The sequence below is a fragment of the Idiotropiscis lumnitzeri genome, chromosome 20, assembly GCF_059441095.1.
Source record: "Idiotropiscis lumnitzeri isolate Australia: NSW breed Sydney's pygmy pipehorse chromosome 20, RoL_Ilum_1.0, whole genome shotgun sequence".
Classification (NCBI taxonomy): Eukaryota; Metazoa; Chordata; class Actinopteri; order Syngnathiformes; family Syngnathidae; genus Idiotropiscis; species Idiotropiscis lumnitzeri.
In genome coordinates this window covers 1,816,223-1,837,172 of record NC_142410.1, presented here as the reverse complement: position 1 = coordinate 1,837,172, position 20,950 = coordinate 1,816,223, and the positions used below count along the sequence as shown (strand labels likewise).

Here is a 20,950-nt window from a genome sequence, read left to right as displayed (position 1 = left end):
AGATGAAAAATTGCTGGGTTTCAAAGAACCATAACATAATAAATGATGCAAAATACAACCACTGAACTTTACTATTAAAACACATTCTTACACAAATAAAGTTGAATTGTATAGAAATATAGTGTATAATTTATTTTGAGATAAAATATATGTTTGCAAAATAATTTGATACACAGCAAACGCCCTATTTTTGCGTGCACAATGTCTTCTGGAATGACGACTTTATATGGTTGCGGCCCCATTGCTAACCTCTGCCACTACTATTAGCAATGGAAAAAAGATATTAATATATCAAACTGCACAGCTTTTGGATGCAATTCTTTTCAAACAAATGTCAATAATGAAAGTGAGGTAAGCTTCTGTAGCTTTCCTAATGAAAGTTTAGGAAACAGTGGAAGGATGCGGTTGAAGCGTCCACCTGCCCAAAGACCGATCATTTCAGCCCAGTCGCATTTGAGGCCTTTCAGCTTCCTCAGCTCGTGAGAGAGCTCACTGGTGTGTCTGGCTATAAGCAATGGTTGAAACCAAATTCATTGTCTACCATATTTGAACACAAAGAGTCGAAACGCCTACGAGTGACAAATGAATACAGTGTTAAAAGAAGAAAAAGACAGGCGTTGGACACATACCTGGACCATGACTCTAATTCAGTAGTTGCAGCTACGGACAACCCCGGACTACCAAATTCGCAACGGAGAAAATGAACAATGCTATATTAACTATGACTAACTAACTATGAATTAATAAATGCTTGTCTTATAAGTATTAATAAAAACAGTTACAGAGAAATGAACCCAAAAGTAACGTTTTAATTATGGCATCTTGATCTTGATCACTTATACATAATTAATTGACAAGAGGGCCGAAAAGAAACAAGTTCACTCAGAGTTACATAATCACTGTATCAGCTGTGAGAAGTTACTTATCTACTCTAATTCAGTGATTATTAGAAAAAAAATACATCAACTGCAGTTTATGCAGCACACTATGTCTCAGAAAGGTTGTGACCTGAACTGAATGAACAGCCAAGCCTGCACCTCAGGCCCAGATTAACAGGTCAACTTAGACCGAAGTTAATGAGACCCAGCAACACTTTACATACCACTGCTGTTTACAAAAAAAATCAAGTTGGAGAGATCAAGTCTGGAAAATGGAGAGTAGTTGTTTTCTTGAGCAGGTGAAAAAAAGGCCAGAGAAAAGTTTAAAAGGTTATACAAAGCACACCATTGGAATAGAAATAATATAGGACAACTAAAATAAGAACAGAGCACAATTTAATTTACATTATGATTTGTAACTAAAGACACGTAAACCATAATGTCAATGAAAATAACGTTTTATGTTAAAAGTTGGACATTTTCAAGATTAACTATGAGCATCATGAGCAATAGTTGCGCTGTTAAATTTACTATAGTAACTTTTTACATTAACATTAAAGAGAAATTTGAAGACAAGGGTCGTCCTGGACCTTTAGGCAATAATTATATTTTTGTGGTAAATTGTACGGGTAAGACATAATTCAGTTCCATATTATTGAAAGACATCTTGTCGCTCAGGACAGAGGCAAACCTTTGCTTTTCATCATCAATTGTCAGAAAAGTTGACAAAGTTGACATTTGCTACCTGCGCAACCTTTCGCCGCTCATTGAGATTCCACCTTAAGGAATAATGTAGTTAAGAAAATAAATCACAGTGGAAAATGAGTCAAATTTGCAGTGTAAGAATTGCAAGAAAAAAATCTTATGTAGCGGCTCCATAAACAACTTGTGCAGACATCCATTCCATACATTTGGATGAATAAAGACAAACATTTGAAACTGACATTAATGCAGGTGCCAATGTGTATAATGTAATAATTGCTGTTGACAGTGAATGGAGACTTTACATGGTGGCAACTTCTGTCCCTCCTGAGAGAAGCTTCACTGAAACAGGAAAGACAATTTCCAGACAGACAGACAAAGTTGAGGCCCTTGGTGATTCTCAATACCAATCTTCACAAGTGAGCCAGATTCAGTTTTTTGTTTTGTTTTTGTTTTACATATATTATGTTGTGTGTTTTTGGAATGACTCTGTGAATGACTTGTTTACCTTTAAATGTGTTTAGTAGAAAAAAAGTTAAACGTTTCAAGTGTTAAAATTATATTGTAGATTGTTCAGTTTGAGTTTGTAAATTTCTTTTCAGCACTTAAGGAAAGAAAAGAAAAATATGTTAGTAATAAATGTTACAATAATAATTGATTCCCAGGCATCTGCACATGTGAAAGGTCCCATCGCTAGTAACAACACAACGCCACAGGGCAGAGAACAAATCCTAACGTACATAAGCATGGTTAACCTTGACACATACTGTACATTTAATACAGTTCAGTGAGACACCATACCAGTCCAACCATTTACCCATTTATTTATTTATTTTTTTGATCGTTATGCACACCTTACCTGTCTTAAGTCGATAAAAGCCAGTTGCAGAGTATCTCCTTGGAAGCCTGGAACTGGCTCGGAGCTGGCAAACACTGAGAACAGCAAAGTCACACTTAAACATACCATACCAAAATATCTGTAACAACATATTGCAAACATAAACTCTTGTCTCAAAATAGAGATAGAGTGTTGTGACCACATATGGCTCAAATGTTAACAACAGACTAAAACTCATTGTCATTGTTAAAATAAACCTCGCACTGGAGGTGTGATTATCTGCAGCTTGAAATGATAATCTGACAAACTCTTCATTGAGTTAAAGGAATTCACTTGCATCTCCGAATGGTGTCTGACCCAAACTAAGCTCACTTTCACATACTTTTACAGTCATTGTCAAAAGGCCAATGAGGAACATGTCAACACGATAAGAAAAATAACAATGGTGACTAAACACGTCAACAATGTCCTCTTTCCGTCATTTTTATGTTGCTGCCTGCGCTAGTAATGTTTGTGCGCGAGTAACGAACGGGTGAGTACGTAAATACAGAGGAAATCCCATGTCTCATGCTTGTGCACGACACAAACTCGTCACACAAGCTTAACATTTCAGACTCAAATGGGCTTCACTGCACAGATCGCCTATTGTGAGTGCACACCCAGAAGCGCACCTACCACCTTGCACAATTTAATCAGATTGCTTACATACAGTACTTTGCTTTTGGCTGTCGTTAATTTATTTCTGATTTCCGGTTCTGTTTAAAGAGTGGACTTTCTCTTCAGAGTCCAGACATGTTGCTGTTGTATGTTGTCCGCTTTAATGCAGTTCCAGCCAGACATCCATGGAAAGCACTTTGTTTCAGCTCCAGCAGTTGTGAAATGAGTTATATAAATAAAATTGAATTGTACTGTATCAATGAAAAGTGTACTCGATCACCCAATGATGTCAATATTTATTTCCGGTGACTCATGATTACGTCAATCTAAGTTTAGCGGAGTATTTAGAATTGCTTCCTCATGCTTCCTTGTCATCCCTTCTTGAGAACGATTCTTGTTAGACGTGTTGCCACATGCTAAGTAGCGATGAAACTACTTTGGACTCGTTTAGTGGTTGTGATTCAACAAAAGAAAAGACTTGTTTTTATTTAGTATTTGACAAACGATGTTCATTATGTCAAATTGTTGTGTAGGTACATTCTTAGTTGGCTAATTACATTTTGATTAAACAGATGTACAACTGTACTTCTTCAGACTTACTTATTATACAGTAGAACTAAAACTGATTGTAGGACAACTTTAATTCGGCATGGCAGGGATACAAAGCAGTTAGTTACAGTGCGATGCTTTAAGGCAATCTCCATTATTTGTTTCAGGATATATCATGAGAAAATCCAGGGTCCTTAAGTACATTGTAGTGTAATTCTCTCTCATTGTCTCACAAAAAACATGCAATCCAATGGTAAGAAAATCAGTATTGCAATACATTTTCTTGTACTCACATTCACACTGAATGACATCTAAGTTGAATTGCTGAATGGCTCCCATGCTGATCTGTTTCAGTTCTGTGTCCAGCAGCATCTGCATCAGTGACGTGGACAGATGCTTGCAGGCTGACATACAAGCTGTCTGGGCCACTTTACCCTACAGAGAAAACAACAGTGGAAGGGAGAGAGAAGATGAAGCAATGACAAAGAAAAAAGAGGATTGTGTATACAAGAAGTGTTCGGGGGGACAGTAAATAAGGAAAAAGTGGAGGATGAAAGGTAGTATGATAATTTATGAAGACAAGAGGCAAGACACAAATGCAATAATCGATAAGGCATACAACTATTAATACGGGAGAATTATGTCCAAAGATCATTCAGGATTTGTTTAAAATTGTATCATGCCAATGGTGTGTGTGAGCTGCTAAAATGTTTACTTTCACTCAATTGTTATAAGAAGTTTTAAGATCTCTGGTACAAATCAATTGATGAGTTTGTATCGTAATGCCCGTGTACATGGTAATGCTGCTCTGTTCTCTGATTGGTACCTAATATAAACCGGAAGACGGTATGTTGCATTAACGAGGCAGTAGACAAGCAGCAAAAATTGAGAGAAAATGGGACAACATTTTGTAGGACACTGAATAAAATAATATTTCAAGTTAATCGTTATTCAACTAACTCTTTTGGTTAGCAGACTGAAGACCTATTCCTTGGCTAATTATATACGCAACAATCCAGAATATGCAGAAAAAAATTAAACCATAAGAAAATGTGAACCTGAAAAACACCATTTGTATAGCAGTTGTATTAAGCGTAGGTTGATTGGTCATGCCTGCACGCCACACTGTAGCAGTGATGACGATGACGAAAATATTTCGTTAACGTCTCTTTTTTTCATGACGACAACGAGACGATGACGAGCTAAGCGAGGTTATTTGATGACGAAAACATGACGTGATGTATATGAAATTTTCGTTGACTAGATGAGACTGGATGAAATTGTTAGCGTGTGGTTCGTCAGACGCTCAAAATTTATGACATCCCTTCCCTTCTGGCTTTCAAAACATTGCTATGAAGTGCAACCTATCTTTCGTTTAGGCACGCCCACCACCGGGACAGCAAGCAGGGTGCATGCGCCGCGCATGCACCGTCACACTTACTGGTGTCGCACGAACACGTCTGCGGTCATTTGTCTCGGCTCGCAACACTGACACGCATTTCTTTGACGGACCATGGCGACTGTGACACTCGCAAAGCTACTTCGCTCTGATAACCGCAAGCTGGTGCAAGTAAACAAGACATATGTTTGATAGAGTTTGTATTGTGCTCCTGTACTAGAGGACACATTTACTACAAGTCTATGTTTTTATTTTATGTTGCTTTAAGTGAAATAAAGCCAGTTACCAAATACAACGTTTTGGTTCCCGGCTTATTTTGGAGCAATGAACATTGATTCCACTGTTACGTTATCTGTTTGTAAAGCATAATCCTTAATAGTCCAACAAAAAGTCTTTGCTATTGGGTGGAAACCTTGTATGGCTATTTTTAACAAAAACGGACTAAAACCTTTTTGAGTTTTGGTCTAATAAGTTTGCAAAAACTAGACAAACTTTTTCTTTTGCGTTTCCGTCGACTAAAATCAACTAAAACCTTTTTGAGTTTTGGTCGACTAGAACCGACTAAAACCATTTTGAGTTTTCGTCGACTAAAACTAGACTAAAACTATCACGAATAGGAATGATTAAATCTGATGAAAACTAATAAGCATTTTCGTCCAAATGGCTAAGACTAAATCTAAAATGCCTGCCAAAAATAACACTGCACTGTAGGCATTCAATGCATGCTTAATTCAACTGTTATAATTGCTTTGCCACTCAAATGTGCATGACAAGGCACAATGTAACAGTGTCGTAATTAAGTGACCAAACCACACATCATTGCCAACAGAACATGCTGAAAATCTTTAGCAAAACATGATCCCACTGCACAGGTTGTGGGTGTGTGCATGCGTGTTTTATCTTAAGTGGCATGGTAGGCATGTCCAAAATCCATTCTTGACACTTGTTGTTTCACTGGTGATATCATTTTGAGTCGGTTGACTGTTGCGTGTCCAGCAGGTGTTTTATTACAATATGAACACTGGAGAAGCTTGGGGTTTTTTTTGTGAAAACTTGCACAAAATTGAGTTGTTGCATTTAGCCCTTTGCGCAGGAAAAAGAAGAGTAGTAAGCCTATGGTTATTTCTTTGTTACCGTCAAAGGCTTTGTAGTTGAGGAAAGAACCTTTAAATGTACATTGGTATGTTGCATTTTTTTCATAGATCTGGTTAGGAAGTGTGCAGTCCTATTTGCCCCCACACCCATCAACATCAAACATCGAAGATGCCCATTCCTGCTGCATAGTCATGCTGACACAAGCCAAGACGGACTGCACTTTGTCTTCAGTTTGACAGTAAGTGAACTCATGTTATGAGATGTGCTCGTTTGTCAGCTGTGAGAATAATAGGCATGAAATGGAATTGACCAGTGCAGACCATGGTTCAAAACAGGATTTGGAGGTGAAGCGAAATAATTCAGCTGAGGAGTAATCTTTATTTTCTTATATATATAGGTTGGGTGTTGTGCATTATGTCTTGTATAGTAACAAAACTTTACATTAGCGCAAAGCCAATGTTAATAACAATAAGATAATCCTTTAAAAAGTTACTGAATTTTAACATCACTAAAGGTGAGTTTCTCCAAATTTCCTCCAATACATTGATTCGGTGGTTTTGATCCACATTGGCTGGATGAATTTAAAAAGAAAGGCACACACACTGTGAAAAATATTGGACTGTGAGAGCAAAAAAAATTATATATATGGAATAAGCTTCCATTAAATGTTAGTCAAGCCCTCTCTCTGTCCACTTTTAAAACTCATTTGAAGAAATTTTTATTCTTTAGCTTTCGACTCAACATAAGACTTTTGCTGTTCTGCTGTTCTACTGGTTTCTGCTGTTCTACTGGTATCTATTGTTTATGTTATTCAATCTGTGTGCTAATTTCCCGCTAATAAATTTTACACCATTTGGAAAGTGCTTTGCTACAGCTGCAGCTGTCGTGAAATGCACAATATAAATAAAGTTGTATTGCATTGTATTGTATTTTTAAAAAGTGAACAAAATAAAAAAGCTCCATCATCTAAGGTGCATATCCTTACAAGGGTCGCGGGCGTGCTGGAGCCAATCAAAACCGTCTTAGGGCAGTAGGTTCACTCTAAACTGGTTGCCAGCCAATTGCAGGGCACACATGACAATTAACAATTCACACTCACAAATACAATTAAATAAAAATAGAAATACTGTCTTAATTACATTTGTAAATTTTCATAAAAGACAAATACTTGTATTATTTTGCAAGTGCACCACAAGAGGCCATACAAGAAGGCACTGTAATATAAGAAAAAAACTTTTGCCTCTGGATGAAAATTGTATAAATGAAATGCACTAAAAAAATTACACTTGTTTTTGTTGTGTATTATTTAATTTAATATTGAACAAGGTACCTGCATTTTTATTTGACTAAAACACAATTTAAGAAAAAACATTTTAGAGCAATAAAATATATATAAACAGAAGAAGTGTTTGTTTGGGCTGTGGGGCTGGCATACACTCCAGTGCACCCCAAAAACGTTAAAAGCCCATGCGAAGCCAAGAACCAAACAGGAGGGAAAATGTACATTTTCTGAGAAGAAAAGTGAAGATGAAGCTCAGACGTGTGTGAACAAATTAAGGGGCCAAACATGTTTGTTGTTTACAGTATGCCAATGACACATCTAAAGACATGATCCCCTTCTCAAGGGCTCCGCATTCTTTAAAAAACAGGCCGATGATAAGTATTACGAAAATAGGCTGTTTTGGTTAGCAAAGTTAGAGGTCATGCCTTGCTCAGCAAGCATACCCATAGAGATCTTAATATGTGAACTATATGAAAGAAATTGGCTTAGCAGCATGTCTTCTTAGAAAAAAAATATGAAGCATGCAACATAGGACTTTTAATACAAAATTACTAATACATTGGGACCTTGATTTCCGAGTAGGGGTGAACGATTTCTCATTTTGGGATTGAAATAGTTATGTGATCTCAGACAACACGATCTCGTGGTCAGCAAAGCTGTTTTTTTTTCTTGTTTTTTTTTTTTAATTAATCCTATTATGAATTGTAAAGTAACCAAATGGACCACTGATTGTAACTGAGTACAATAGCAAAGTGGTTTCATGATCATTATTCTTCTTGATACACTATATTTGAGCTTTTATTTATTGGCAGAAATCTCCACATTGTTTAGATATTTGTAGTTATTAACATTTAACACATTGATGGAGTTTTTTTTTCTGTGTGAGTTTGAATAGACCTACTGCATTTGAATGCACCTCGCCGCTAGGGCTGGGGAGTGATGTCAATGTTTACTCGAGTTATGATCCTCTCTGTTTTATATATGAACCAAAACGTTGAGTACATTACATACAATGGGACAAATATTTAGGTGCAAGCATAAATCCCTTTGCTTTAAGAAAACAGCTAAAACATCTGGCGATTGTTTTGCAAACATTCGCAACCTTGAACGAACACTGACGAGAATACTACATTCGCTGCCTTCGAAAACACTGCGGGATAAGGGGCTTTAAGTGTACACTTTTCACAGAAGCTCAGCTAGAACTGCGTAAGAGTCTGGCACAACTAGGTATGAACAGCAAATTAGTTAATTATTTTATTTAAGTAACTAGAGATAAAAGAGAACAACAGCTACTTAGTAAGTATATGCTTGAAAACAGGAACTGAATCGGTTATTGATTGAATGTCAACAATGACAAGGGCTTATAAGGTCAAAAGTATATTAAATATTTCTAATATCAGCAGTGTTATTTGCACTATTTTACAGCACATAGTAGTGTGTTTACGTATATAAAAAAGGTAACATCTACTGTATGTACAACGAACTTGTAGATTATCACAACATTAAAAAAACATTTTTGATTTAACAGAAAACTTGAAAAAGGAGTGCCTCCTTCACACAGCCTCCCTCGTCTTCAAATCTCTAAATGGCCTCGCTCCGGCGTACCTCTCTGAGCTCCTCCACCCCTACGCACCTGCCCGCTGCCTCAGGTCTGCGGACCAAATGCTGCTGGAGGCGCCGAGGACTAAGCGCTGCCTCGGGGGGGATTACGCCTTTTCTGTTGCCGGTCCTTCCCTATGGGAAGCCTACTCTCTGTCCACTATTAAAACTCGTTTGAAGACACATTTTGATTCTTTAGCCTTCAACTCAACATGAGACTGTTGCTGTTCTACTTCTGGTATCAATTGTTTATATATTCGGTGTTCTAATTTCCCGCTAATTTATATTACACCAAATGAAAAGACCTTTGTTACAGCTCCAGCTTTTGTGAAATGGGCTATAAAAATAAAGTTGTATTGTATTGTATAGTGTCCATGCATTATTAGTTATAGCTTGTAATATTGTGGCGGAATGGTTTTCTGTCCTGTTTGTAAAGGTTACTGTACATAGTGAATATTGCACTAAAGCTTGATTTGAAGAAAATTATGACTTGAATCGAAATCCCAATATCTGTCGAAAAAAAAAATCATAATTAAATTTTTCCCTAAAATGATTCAGCCCTAATTTCGAGCAACTTAAAGTTTTTCATGTTCTTAGCTGTTGCTTGGTTAAATTTTTGCTTTTGTGTTACAAGCGAGCTTCAAACAAACCGCTGCTCGGTTAAGGTACTGGAGTGCCCTCGCATGTGGGCAAGGAGTACAACAGTGGCCGATGCATGTTTAGTGAATGGTTCCAATCAAACAAAAGGAGAACACTCACAAAAAGCAGCTGTAGGCTGCCAACTCATGCCCAGACGCTTACAAGCCGACTAACCGACTCCAGCTCTTAATGGCACTCACTAGGCCAAGCCCCTTCAAGGCAAACACCCACCACACAAACAATACAGTACATACAGTAATTACACTTTAAAAATATAAATATATATTTCTTCTCATTCTCAATTTTTTTTTATACAGCACAATGCTATTTTTCTTTATTAAAAAAATATTTTTTCCACTTGTCATTTGGGTCACAAATTTGAGCATCGGCCGAATTAAACATGTAAATTAAGGTACCACAAACTGCATTAATTACAAAATATTCCAGTTAAAAATAACATAATGGAGATTAATATTGGAATAAATACTACTGGAAAATATACCAAATGTCAGTATTTGGGGTGGTTTATCCATGCCTACCTCACATTTCTCTTCAAACAAAAATACTGATGACATGAAAAAACTTATGTAGTTACGTTTGGGAATGTCAGATGACATCTCACTGATACCATTTTTTCTATTATTGCCGTAAAAGGGAACAAAGTGCTTAGCAGTAATTAAAACTAATTTTACAATATCCCTTTCCCACATTCCGTGCACTCATAGACCAAGAAGAAAAGACAACAATCATTCTAACGAATCCTAAATTAGTAAGGCATGCAAGAGAATGCACGGCGACCATGAGTGCGATGTAATGAAACATGAGTTTGGTAAGGTAACTGGAAAATTATTCATGGTAGTACATAACTTGGGACTATATTGCCAAAAGTATTTGCTCACCTGGAGTCACATATGAATTTAAATGACCGCCCATTTGTAATCCATTAGTTTCAATACGACATTGTTCCACCCTTTGCAGTAAAAACAACTTCTTTCTGGGAACGTTGACCACAAGGTTTAAGAGTGTGTTTATAAATGTATGTGAAATTGACCATTCTTCCAGAAGAGCAATTTTGAAGTCACAGATTCTCTGCTGTAATTCATCCCAAAGGTGTTCTTTCGGGATGAGGTCTGGACTCTGTGGAGGTCAGTCAAGTTCATCCACACGAGACTCTGTCAACGATGCCTTTCTGGTCCTTGTTTTGTGCATTGGTGCATGTTGGAAGAGGAAGGGGCCAGCTTCCCACAAAGTTGGGAGCATGAAATTGTCCAAAATCTCTTGGTATGCTGAAGCATTCAGAGTTCCTTTCACTAGAACTAAGTGGTACTGCTCTTGAGCTAATCTGAAGGTCACACAATTTTTCAAAGGTTTGTAGTGATTGACTCACACCACTGTATGCGCCTCAGCATCTGCTGACTCAATTTACGTGGTCTACCACTTTGCGACTGAGTTGCTGTCGTTCACGTTTAGGAGCATACCCCTGTGGCCATGGAAGTGATTGGAACACCTGATTAGGGATGGGCGATATATTACGCCAGCAATATTATCGTGAACGTATTAATACCATGTCATAAGAACACAAATAGCTCTCTTGAATTGCTAAAAGTAAGCCAAGTAATGCAAATAAAACAAAGGAGGAGGAAGTAATAAGTCTTCATTTTGCAACATAACCGGCAGGATTCAGTCATGTGACTTTGTGGCTTGGCTGGCGAAAAACAGCATCGTTTCAAATTTAGGAAATGGAGGCGTCTCCTGTCAGCCTGGAAATGATTTGTGGGCGACAAGACTGATGCAGTTCAAAATAATGTAAGATGTGCCCAAAATGTTCGTTGTGAGCCCAATTCCCAGACAAACCTGTTCCACCATGAACCACATGAAGGATTACGAGAAAAACTTTGACTCCACAACCACGGCTACCACTTCAGAAAAGGTTTTTCGAAAGATTAGTAACACTGAAAATCACACACATGACACCCTCGCCAAGATGAGCAAACACACTGTAGTAATGACAAAGCAAGTAAACGTTACACGAGACATAACACGACCATCACATCCATTACTTTATGCGAGTGGGTAAAAGTTTCCCGGATGTTCGATATTCACTTCACATTCGGTTCTTACAAGCAGGGCAGGCCAAAGCCAATGTGGCGCCAGAGGCGAGATTTTATTTGCCGCCCCGCTCCATCAATGATTAATACACAAGAGAAGTTGAATTTTTAACATTGCCGTTAATAACATATCACAGAAGAACCACAACAACAAAAATTATTGCACAACTCAAAAGGAGCAACAACTTCACCTCTCTTTCTTCCATTTTCCCTAAACTCTTTTTTTCCCCCTGCCCTTTTAACAGAGTTCTCTGGGGTCTCTGGGCATCGCGTTAAATTTTAATCAATGTAAGCTTTTTCATGCTCACTATTGGTTAAGTTATTGTAAATAGGTTCAGCTTCTCCACTTGAAAGAGATTGATTAACCCAAATGTTTTTTTTCTAGATTTTACTCAATGATCAAGCAATGTTTTTCTTTTGTCTTGTCACATTGGCATTGCATTACATTTAGGACTAGGAGAAAAACCTACAAAAATAACATGACAAAATGAAGTAAAAACATAATACATTAATTTTTAATTTCCGTAAGCGCATTAGTTGTACTCATGTTTCACTTTTCTCCATAACAGTTTTTTTTTTTTTTTTTTTAGTTTAACATTAAATGTTCTTAATGCTGTTTTTTAGAAAATATTTGTTGACCAAAAATGTGATTATTTAAAATGTCATAACTCAATCACGGAATCATTTTCATTTTCAAATACTGTACAACTTAAAGTGCAACTACAGGAATAATACATTTAGAAATGTACAGAAACACACCCGGTCAGTCAAGAGTTAATTCAAAGCAGGTAACGCACAGTGTGTAAACCTTCGCTCAACCTGGGCAGGAAGGCTTATTTCAAAATAATTCACCTTGCTCCTCTTCACTTATTTAATTATTTATATTTATTTTAATTTACTCAGCCTTCTTTTTTACTTGAAATTAAGAGTTAATAGTAATAATTTCATTGAATATAATTACACAGTATATTGAGGGTGAATTTTCTCGAGAGTTTTTAAGTGCGATATCACCTAATTGATGAGCCTTACATTTTGGCTACCTTACATTCTCATACGCCAAACCATAGCTACATTTGCAACTACGTCATGCGCAATAAGTTTAGGAACATTTCAGAAATTATCTGTCACAAGATCATGGCTGGATTTGTTCTTGAATAGGTGAGCAAATACTTTGGGCAATATTGTATAACTGGAGCATGCTATGTATGAAAACATCAAAGCCTGAGAATAAATTTCCATTTGAGTAAAAGAAAAAAGAGGAACTCTGATCAAGATTACAATTCGTATTGTGCTTCGCATATTGGCAAACACCCGAGTCATTTGATGCCATATTTTGTTTTTATATTGAGCACGACACATCTGAAAGCAAAAGTCTTCAGGGAAAGACACATCTTGAAACAGTTTGAAACAAGTGCCAATAGAACCCAAACATATCTGAAGCAGTGGCACTTCAAAGTGAAAATGCAAGCATGCGTTTCATCACTCCCCCACAAGTGAAACAGCAGTACAGTGCAACAACCAGATAGCAATACTCACCGACATCGATGCATGGTCATTGTTGTTATTCTGAGCAGACCCCAAACCAACCAAAAATGGACAAAGGGTGGGGAAAAAGGGAAAGGACAGGAAAAGAAATGCGGCAAGAATAAATGGACAGGAGGAAAATATCAAGTAACGCGATATTGCGTGCTTCACAAAAGGCAGATTATTCAAGGAATAAAACAGGTGGGGAAATATTAGAAAAAGCACATTTGAGGGGACATGGATATGGCGACAGTACATAGTCTAAATAAATAAAAATAAAACAACTGGAACAAGGCAGAAAATTAGATGGGGGTTTGGAGGAAAGGGCTTAGTAAAAGGGAGCAAAACAGGATGTAATTATACAAAGCAATTCTTGACCAATACCTTGGCACTATGCTAACATAAGCAAACTATGCTAAAATGGCATAGTAAGGGAGGTATTGCCATGCATACATCAAATCAGCAAATCAACATAACGCAGTTCAAATGCTCCCATTACATCCAGACATTCATGCAGAAAAAAAATACTTCGACGATAAGATATGTGAAGAACTTGTTGAATAACTTGATGTATAAACATTAAGAAGAGTCTGCTATCAACATAAAGGCAATCTCCTTTGAAACACAATATTTTAAACGAGTCATAACATTTTCTTAAGGGAATGGCTGTGCAGTCAAAACAAATATGTTCACAGGTTAAAAAGTGGGGTCAACTCACCGGGAGGTGTGTGAAGACTTGAAATGTGGATCGTAGGAAATTTATCAAGTCCATGAGATAACCTGAGGCCCGGCCGTCAGACTCAGACATATTCCATTCATAATCTGCCAGCTGGATAAACTCATCAATTTTCTGGTTCAGTTTGGTATAGATTTCTCCTTCTGCAGCATGACGGGCATCCTGGAAATGTAATTTTTTTAATAAATAAAAAATGTGCGTGTATGAAGAAGGAAGGGTTGCGATAGCATTTATTACAAAAATTATATTTCTACCATGTCAACACAAAGTGCAATTAAAATGTTGCAAAATATGTACAGTGCGTTTAAAGCACGCAAACACAAAATTTTACCGACTGGGAAATGATGACCAGGACTTACCTTGAAAGTAGACAGGCCATAAAGTCTTGTAGTATGCACTGTTTCTGGGGACACGTTGGTGATATTTGTTATAAATTCCTCAAGATACCTGCAGGCCTGCTCTAGGTGGGTGGTATTGATGATGATCTGCACTAACTTTAGACAGAAAACATATTCACATTCACTCAACATGAAGTTAAGAAATGACATTTAGTGGCAGTGTATTGTTTGTACCTCAGTCAGTCCAATATGCGGCTTTTTGATGAGGTTTTGCAGACAACTGCTGAGTGTTCTTGTCAGCAACAGGTTAGTTGATTTCCGCAACATATCATCAATCTCTGTTGAACTGGATAAAAAAAAGTATTATATTGTTATCTTAAAGAAGAAAAATGCATGGTAAAAGTATCCTAGGTTTTTTTTATCAGAGTTTATTGAAATGTACCTGCGGTGAAGTGATTCAGAGAACTTGAGGCTGGCATAAATGAACTCCTTTACTTGCATATATATCTGTGGCACAGACTGGGACATTGGCAGCTTCTTGGGAAAATCCTGCTACTCACAGAAAAAAATAACACAAAAAGACATTTTTAACAATAGAATCATCTTCATCTGTTCGGTGCAAATGTTTTCTTTCATATTTGCATAAAATGTTTCAGGGATAACAATGTTTTGTCTTTCTTCAAATGTGGTCAAATAAAAAATGAATAAATCGATAAACTTCTATTGCAGATGTCAAGTTCCAACATCTATCTAACATCTTCCTGATTTTAATTTTCTGCCTTGTGAGGAGCAGCTGCTTGGAGGGGGTGTTTTGTAATTATTAGGAAACGTACATATTTAATTACCATTATAGTGCACACTTTTGTAAAGGTTTCTGAGCATTTTATGTTTTGATCAACTTTCTGCCACTTGTTTGAATGTAGCAGTAAGTCAGCTCAATTATTACATGGAATTCATATTTACCTTCTCTATCTCTGCATCGTGAAATGGGAAGCGACTGACAACCAGTTTATACTCTTCATCTGTTTCCACTGGTATGGGACTGTAGTTGTCTAATTCGAAGATCTCCCTGCAGAAAAAATACAGTTAATCAATTCTACAGTATAATGCAAGTCAATCATTTGAAAAAAAAAAAAGTACACCTATTTCAGATAGTTAATGGCTACAACTTGTGCAATCCTTATGCTGACTTGCAGTTATACTCACTCTCCAGACATATTTAGCAACACAATGGTTGGACTGGTGATATAGTGAAACCATTATCTCAGATATTCTTTTATTATAATTATTACTATTCAATTTTTTTTTAAATTGTTGCTGAATTGCTACTTTTATGGCGACAGACATCTCACGGTTCACTCCAGATACCCACCAGACAACTTTTACAATTTACACAATTACTGTACTGTACTGTAATGTAATTTGAAAATTTCCAGCGCGTCATAATGTGTCCAAGCTGTAAGAGTTTTTTAGATTTTGTTCATCCCCTTTAGGGGGAATCCGCAGACGAAAACAACAGAAAATGATTACCAAAAGTTGAACAACACAAGCTCTAGTGCCGCACAACATGGACAGCTTGTAGAATGGATGGCAAATTTAATTAAAATTTGCCACTCCTTCTAAACACATTAATATGAGAAATAAAACACCAGAGACTAAATTTGGGAAACTAAATTTAAATTATATATTTAAAAAAAACACACACAAACAATAGTGCATAAAATTTCATATTTGGTGTACCTGCCTTACATCAACAATACAAGGATAAAAACAAGTGCCTGAAACAGAAACACTGTTAACACCCACCTGAATACTAGCGCCCACTTCTTCAGTAGAGTCTCATTGTACTGGTCTCGAACCTCAAACAGCAGGTCAAACAGTCGATTCACAGAGAAACCAAAACCCTTTTCGTGTGCGTGCAAACAAAAAAAAAAAAATCAATCATATAATGAAGTTATGCACTCGAATGAGGTGGACACAAAATAATTACCTGTAGTGTGTCAGCAAATATGACAATAAGGTTCTTGAGCTCCAAGACCAGGTCTGGGTCCTCACAATATGACTGGGAGGAAAAAGACAGGATTGTTACCGGTATATTATATAGATAGTCTGAATGATGGAAGGATTTTTATAAATATATGAATATAGCGTCAATTAAAAACTAACATTTTATGAGGATTCCGTTTAGTGAGTCAAATTTTAATGGTAATTTCTGGATATTTATTCATTTATTCAACGTTTATTTACTTCACTTTACACGTATTTTGTCATTGTAATAACGATCCAACATAGTTAACATCAACCAATGACTGCCAAATTTCAATACAATGAAACTTGCAAATCAAATTTAAAAAATATAAACCCGACTCAATATAGTAAACCAAGTCAACCAACTAATGAAAGCTACACATATTAAAATTTGCAAAAGCGTCAACCAGAAGCATATATTCCACTATTCTCGTTAAAAAATGACGCTTTAGTATACTAAAATTTAAAAAGTAGCATAAGAAATATATTGCATGGAAGATTTAGAAAAGGATAGAATCCCTCCATTTTTCTACAGTTCAGAGTGATTTACAAGCGTTAAAGTAGCACCACTGAGTTACTTAATCCTGATACAAGGAACCTGTCGAACGGGAGTTTGTAAATCAAAGAGTCGAATGAACAAAGCCTGAGATTTGACATGAAGCACCACTTGAATGACATTTGTTCACTCAGACAAACATGGACACCAAAACGTTCGAGTACGGTAGTTTATTTGCTAAGACCCACAATAGTTTTCTCAGCCAGTAGTTCACCAGTACATTGTGATAGCTAAAAGGCGACAGAAAATGTATTTCCTGAGTCTTGCGTCACATAGATGTGACAGTCAAACTCCATCTAGAGATTAGGGAAATACTTCTGGGTTTACCATGTAATAATTGCAAATGTGAAGCTGCCTGTGTCTCTCCAGAAAAAGGGCAGCCAGTAGGGGAGTGACCCCGGCTTTTGTCAAACTCACCTCACGCTGTGTGGCCTATTCTCTAGCCTGTTAGCATAATCCTCCTGGTAATTTACAAGTGACTGGAGCTCAGTGGTCAGGAATATACCATCTTGAACTGCTGTTATTGTTGTAATCTGTCTCTCATTAAGGCTTCAATGACCTACTCTTTAGGTACTTTTGCCATTAGCCCCGCTCCACACCGTGACAGCCTAGCTTGGCCCCAGATGTTCGCTTTCCCATTAGACTTTTTTCGGTTGCTAGGCAGCAACAATGGAACCGCTTTTCAGAACCATTTCGTGGGTGGTTCTAAAACGTCAGCCACCGTTGGCTGTGTCATCACTATTATCTGATTGGCTGACAGTGATGCAGCAAGGAACTCCGCTGCACATGCCCATTTTCTGCTTTTACACGAGCGACACAGACCTGCCCACCAGCCATTGGAAGAATCCTAAAAGTACAGTATATGAAATAAACATAGTGTTTTATAACAACGGTGAACCATATTGACTGTCGTATGTCATATGTACTAATGGATGAAGCTTGGGTAAAAATTTACACGATCGTGCAAACTGCTCCCCAGGTCCCATTCAATTAAAAGAGAGGTCACCAGCCGAAGGAAGAGCATCACCGCCCCCCTAGCCCGACAGTCGTGACCTTCGCCTTGGGGATAGCGTCTTGGAGCGATCGCCGGAAAGCTTCAAAACCTGGGAAGTGAGGGTGACAAGCTGCTGATTCTGAGAGGCGTCCAAATGAATGAGACTGAGCTCGCCATCGAACGAATGAGCGCTAATGGCGAGCGCTGGTGGGGGGCTTTGATTGCGAAATCATTAGCGCACCATTTCATCCATGGTACATGGATGCAATTGTATACTTGCTTCAATGTTGATATAAAACACAAAATATGTGTAAAAGTATACACTGAATTTTTGTGCTGATGGTGGGTGGGCAGCGGGCAGTTGTGTTAAACGCAGAAATAGATTTCTCATTTGTAAAAGCTTCTGCGCACTTGATGGGCTACTTTGCGAAGTCACTGCATAATGCAACACCAATTCATATTTTGAATCGACACAAAATCGGTGGCCAAGACTGGCCACATGTAAAATGTTACGCCAGAATCCCACTCACTTCGAGAGGCTGGCACAATTCAGTTTATGTTGCCCCAACCTGTCCAGCGACTGATGAAATGGAAAAGCAAAGGCGGTGGTATGGTGCCCGGCCAAGTGGAGTGGTGTGGTGTGGAGCTTTTTGGGGCTAATGAAGAGTTTGTCTTTTATTCCTTTTCTCAAAAGTGACAGTGTGTTTGTGGGTGTGCCTCTGCAGTGTTCTTTTTTATTTTGTCAGTGTACAAGAAAAAGGCTTGTGGAAAAAAAAAGCTTCTTCAGGATTAATGGGATCCACAGCAAACTGTTATCTGTATTAACATGAAATCAGTTCTGTGTTTGTGCGTGAGTGCATGCGCGCATACATGCAAGTCCGTGTTCATGCAAGTGTGTGTGAAAGCCTACCGAGTGCGTGCGGAGCACAGCGATGATCTTGGACAGGGCCATATTCCATAGTTCATCAGTGAAAGCTTTGGTCACCAACCCTTGAGTGGCATGGAGGATATGGTCCTCAACAACAAAAAACCTGTTGATGTATACACATAAAGGTCCTCAAAGGTCATGCTAATTACTTTTAAAATTATCAATATGGCATCTGGTTGTTCATATAGAGCTCTTACAGACCATCAAATGTCGAAAATATGTAATTTTTAAGGGGGAAAAAAAATTCAATTTACCCTACAATCTGATTGAAGTATCTTCTGTAGCCCTCCACCGTTCCATGCTAGACACACAGAAACAAAGTTAGGTCAATGAACAATTATTAGTTCCAAAAAATTATATACATCCATACACCAGTGCTTCTCAATTATTTTCTGTTATGCCCCCCCTAACAAGAAGAAAACAATTCGCGCCCCCACCTAGGGCTGGGCGATAAACCGAAAATTTACCGTGACCGAAATGTATTACAGTGACCAACATAATTTTGCCCTTGTCGGTAAATTCGGTGTCTAAAAAAAAAAAGAAAAAGAAAAGTCTTTTCTGTCTGCGGCGATGTTCATGCCTCTTTAAGACGGCTACAGCGCATCTAGTCACGTGACTCATGCGCTGGAGAAGAATGTAAACAGAAGACGCATTCGTTGCTGGCGATTCAAATCCTGAAGCGGCTGACACGGCTGCAGACGAAGTAACGTTAGTTGAAATTGTTCCTGTCGCGCTTGTCCCGAAAAGAAATTCGACATCTGTCGTTTGGAAATGTTTTGGGTTCCATAAAGACGATGTTTGAGCAAAAGAACATGAACTACAAAGTGCGTCGTAAGCACCTGAAACAGCGCGTCCAACCATTTCTTTTTCACCACCCACAACACAACCATGCTGTTGACTTGGAGCAAGTGCTAAAAGTTCAAAGTGAGAAGCAAGGTTCGACAAGTGACAACAGCCCATAACGGAGGTGACACCATACGAGAGAGGGTCTCAGAGGTGGACGCGATAGCCTAGCACATAGCTGAAGATATAGCTCCTCTAGTTACAGTGGAGCGCACAGGATTTAAACGCCTCATGAACGTAGCCGACAAGAGGTACGAAAATATTTGTCGCAAACAGCACTTCCCGATATCGACAACATCGGGACGGGAGCGGAGACATGCCAAGCATTTTGCATCCACATCAGACTTTTGGTCGAGTCGCAACATGGATCCCTGTTTGAGCCCGAATGTGCAGTACATAGACGACAAGTGGCGACCGCGCACCAGAGTACTCGAGACTGCACATTTTCCTGATGAAGCACACTTCTTTATTTGGCATTGGCATTCCATTGACATTTTTTTCATTTTATTTAGCATTTTGTTTACAGGCGACTAGCTCCTTTGCACATGGCATTATTTATATTGTTTACAAGATACCTTTACACAAATCTCGGCCTTTGCAAATGGCATTACAGCATCTCAGCACAATATATTTGCCGAAAAAGATTTTGTCAGAGGTACCCTTTTTCTCCTGTTCTTTGTGACATTGTTCAAGTCATGCAAAGCAAGCTATTTTGAATGTTTATTCAAATGATTGTTGTACTTTTATTTTTCATTGAAAGTAATGTGTACCAGTTGGTCAATAAAAAAAAACAGTTAATATGCATTTCCTGCATTTATTTTGATTTTGGTCCGCAGGGGGAATTTATCGCGCATTTATCGTTATCGAGGTAAAAGTGCCCAATTTATCGCGATATTGATTTTATGTCATATCGCCCAACCCTAACCCCACCCCACCACTCACTCTCCACCACAACTATAAATAATAGCATTTGTCTATCAAATAATTATAGCTACACCTCTGCATTACATTGTATACTTGTTCATAAAGAAAACAAAAATAATGCTTTTAGCTGACTTTCTTTTGACTCACTATCTCAGTTTCTCTCCGCCTTTATTTTCATTTACGTTAAAAATTTCTTAATGTTGTCTAAGGGTTTGTTTACCGCTCTTCACACCGCCAGTTCATTGCACAACAAACTTACACCGTAGAGTAAATATTCGCTACACACGATGGGCAATGAGATCGCCACAGCCAACTACAAGAGTGGATGTGCAA

General features: G+C 37.9%; 1 protein-coding gene across 4 annotated transcripts in view; it reads right to left on the bottom strand.

Moving 5' to 3' along the window:
- The window catches only part of exoc6 (exocyst complex component 6), a 56,482-nt gene that overhangs the window by 14,089 nt on the left and 21,443 nt on the right, over positions 1-20,950 (bottom strand). For 3 of the 4 annotated variants that reach the window (XM_088284183.1, XM_088284185.1, XM_088284186.1), the window contains 12 exons: positions 19,105-19,151; positions 18,833-18,953; positions 16,335-16,406; positions 16,151-16,248; positions 15,308-15,413; positions 14,787-14,896; positions 14,579-14,690; positions 14,366-14,500; positions 13,989-14,168; positions 13,283-13,312; positions 3,918-4,059; positions 2,440-2,513 (listed from right to left, as the gene is read on the bottom strand). In XM_088284183.1, the coding sequence (XP_088140309.1) occupies positions 2,440-2,513; positions 3,918-4,059; positions 13,283-13,312; positions 13,989-14,168; positions 14,366-14,500; positions 14,579-14,690; positions 14,787-14,896; positions 15,308-15,413; positions 16,151-16,248; positions 16,335-16,406; positions 18,833-18,953; positions 19,105-19,151 (1,227 nt within the window). The remainder of the gene's footprint in view (positions 1-2,439; positions 2,514-3,917; positions 4,060-13,282; positions 13,313-13,988; positions 14,169-14,365; positions 14,501-14,578; positions 14,691-14,786; positions 14,897-15,307; positions 15,414-16,150; positions 16,249-16,334; positions 16,407-18,832; positions 18,954-19,104; positions 19,152-20,950) is intronic. The other variant, XM_088284184.1, reaches the window with a different exon arrangement.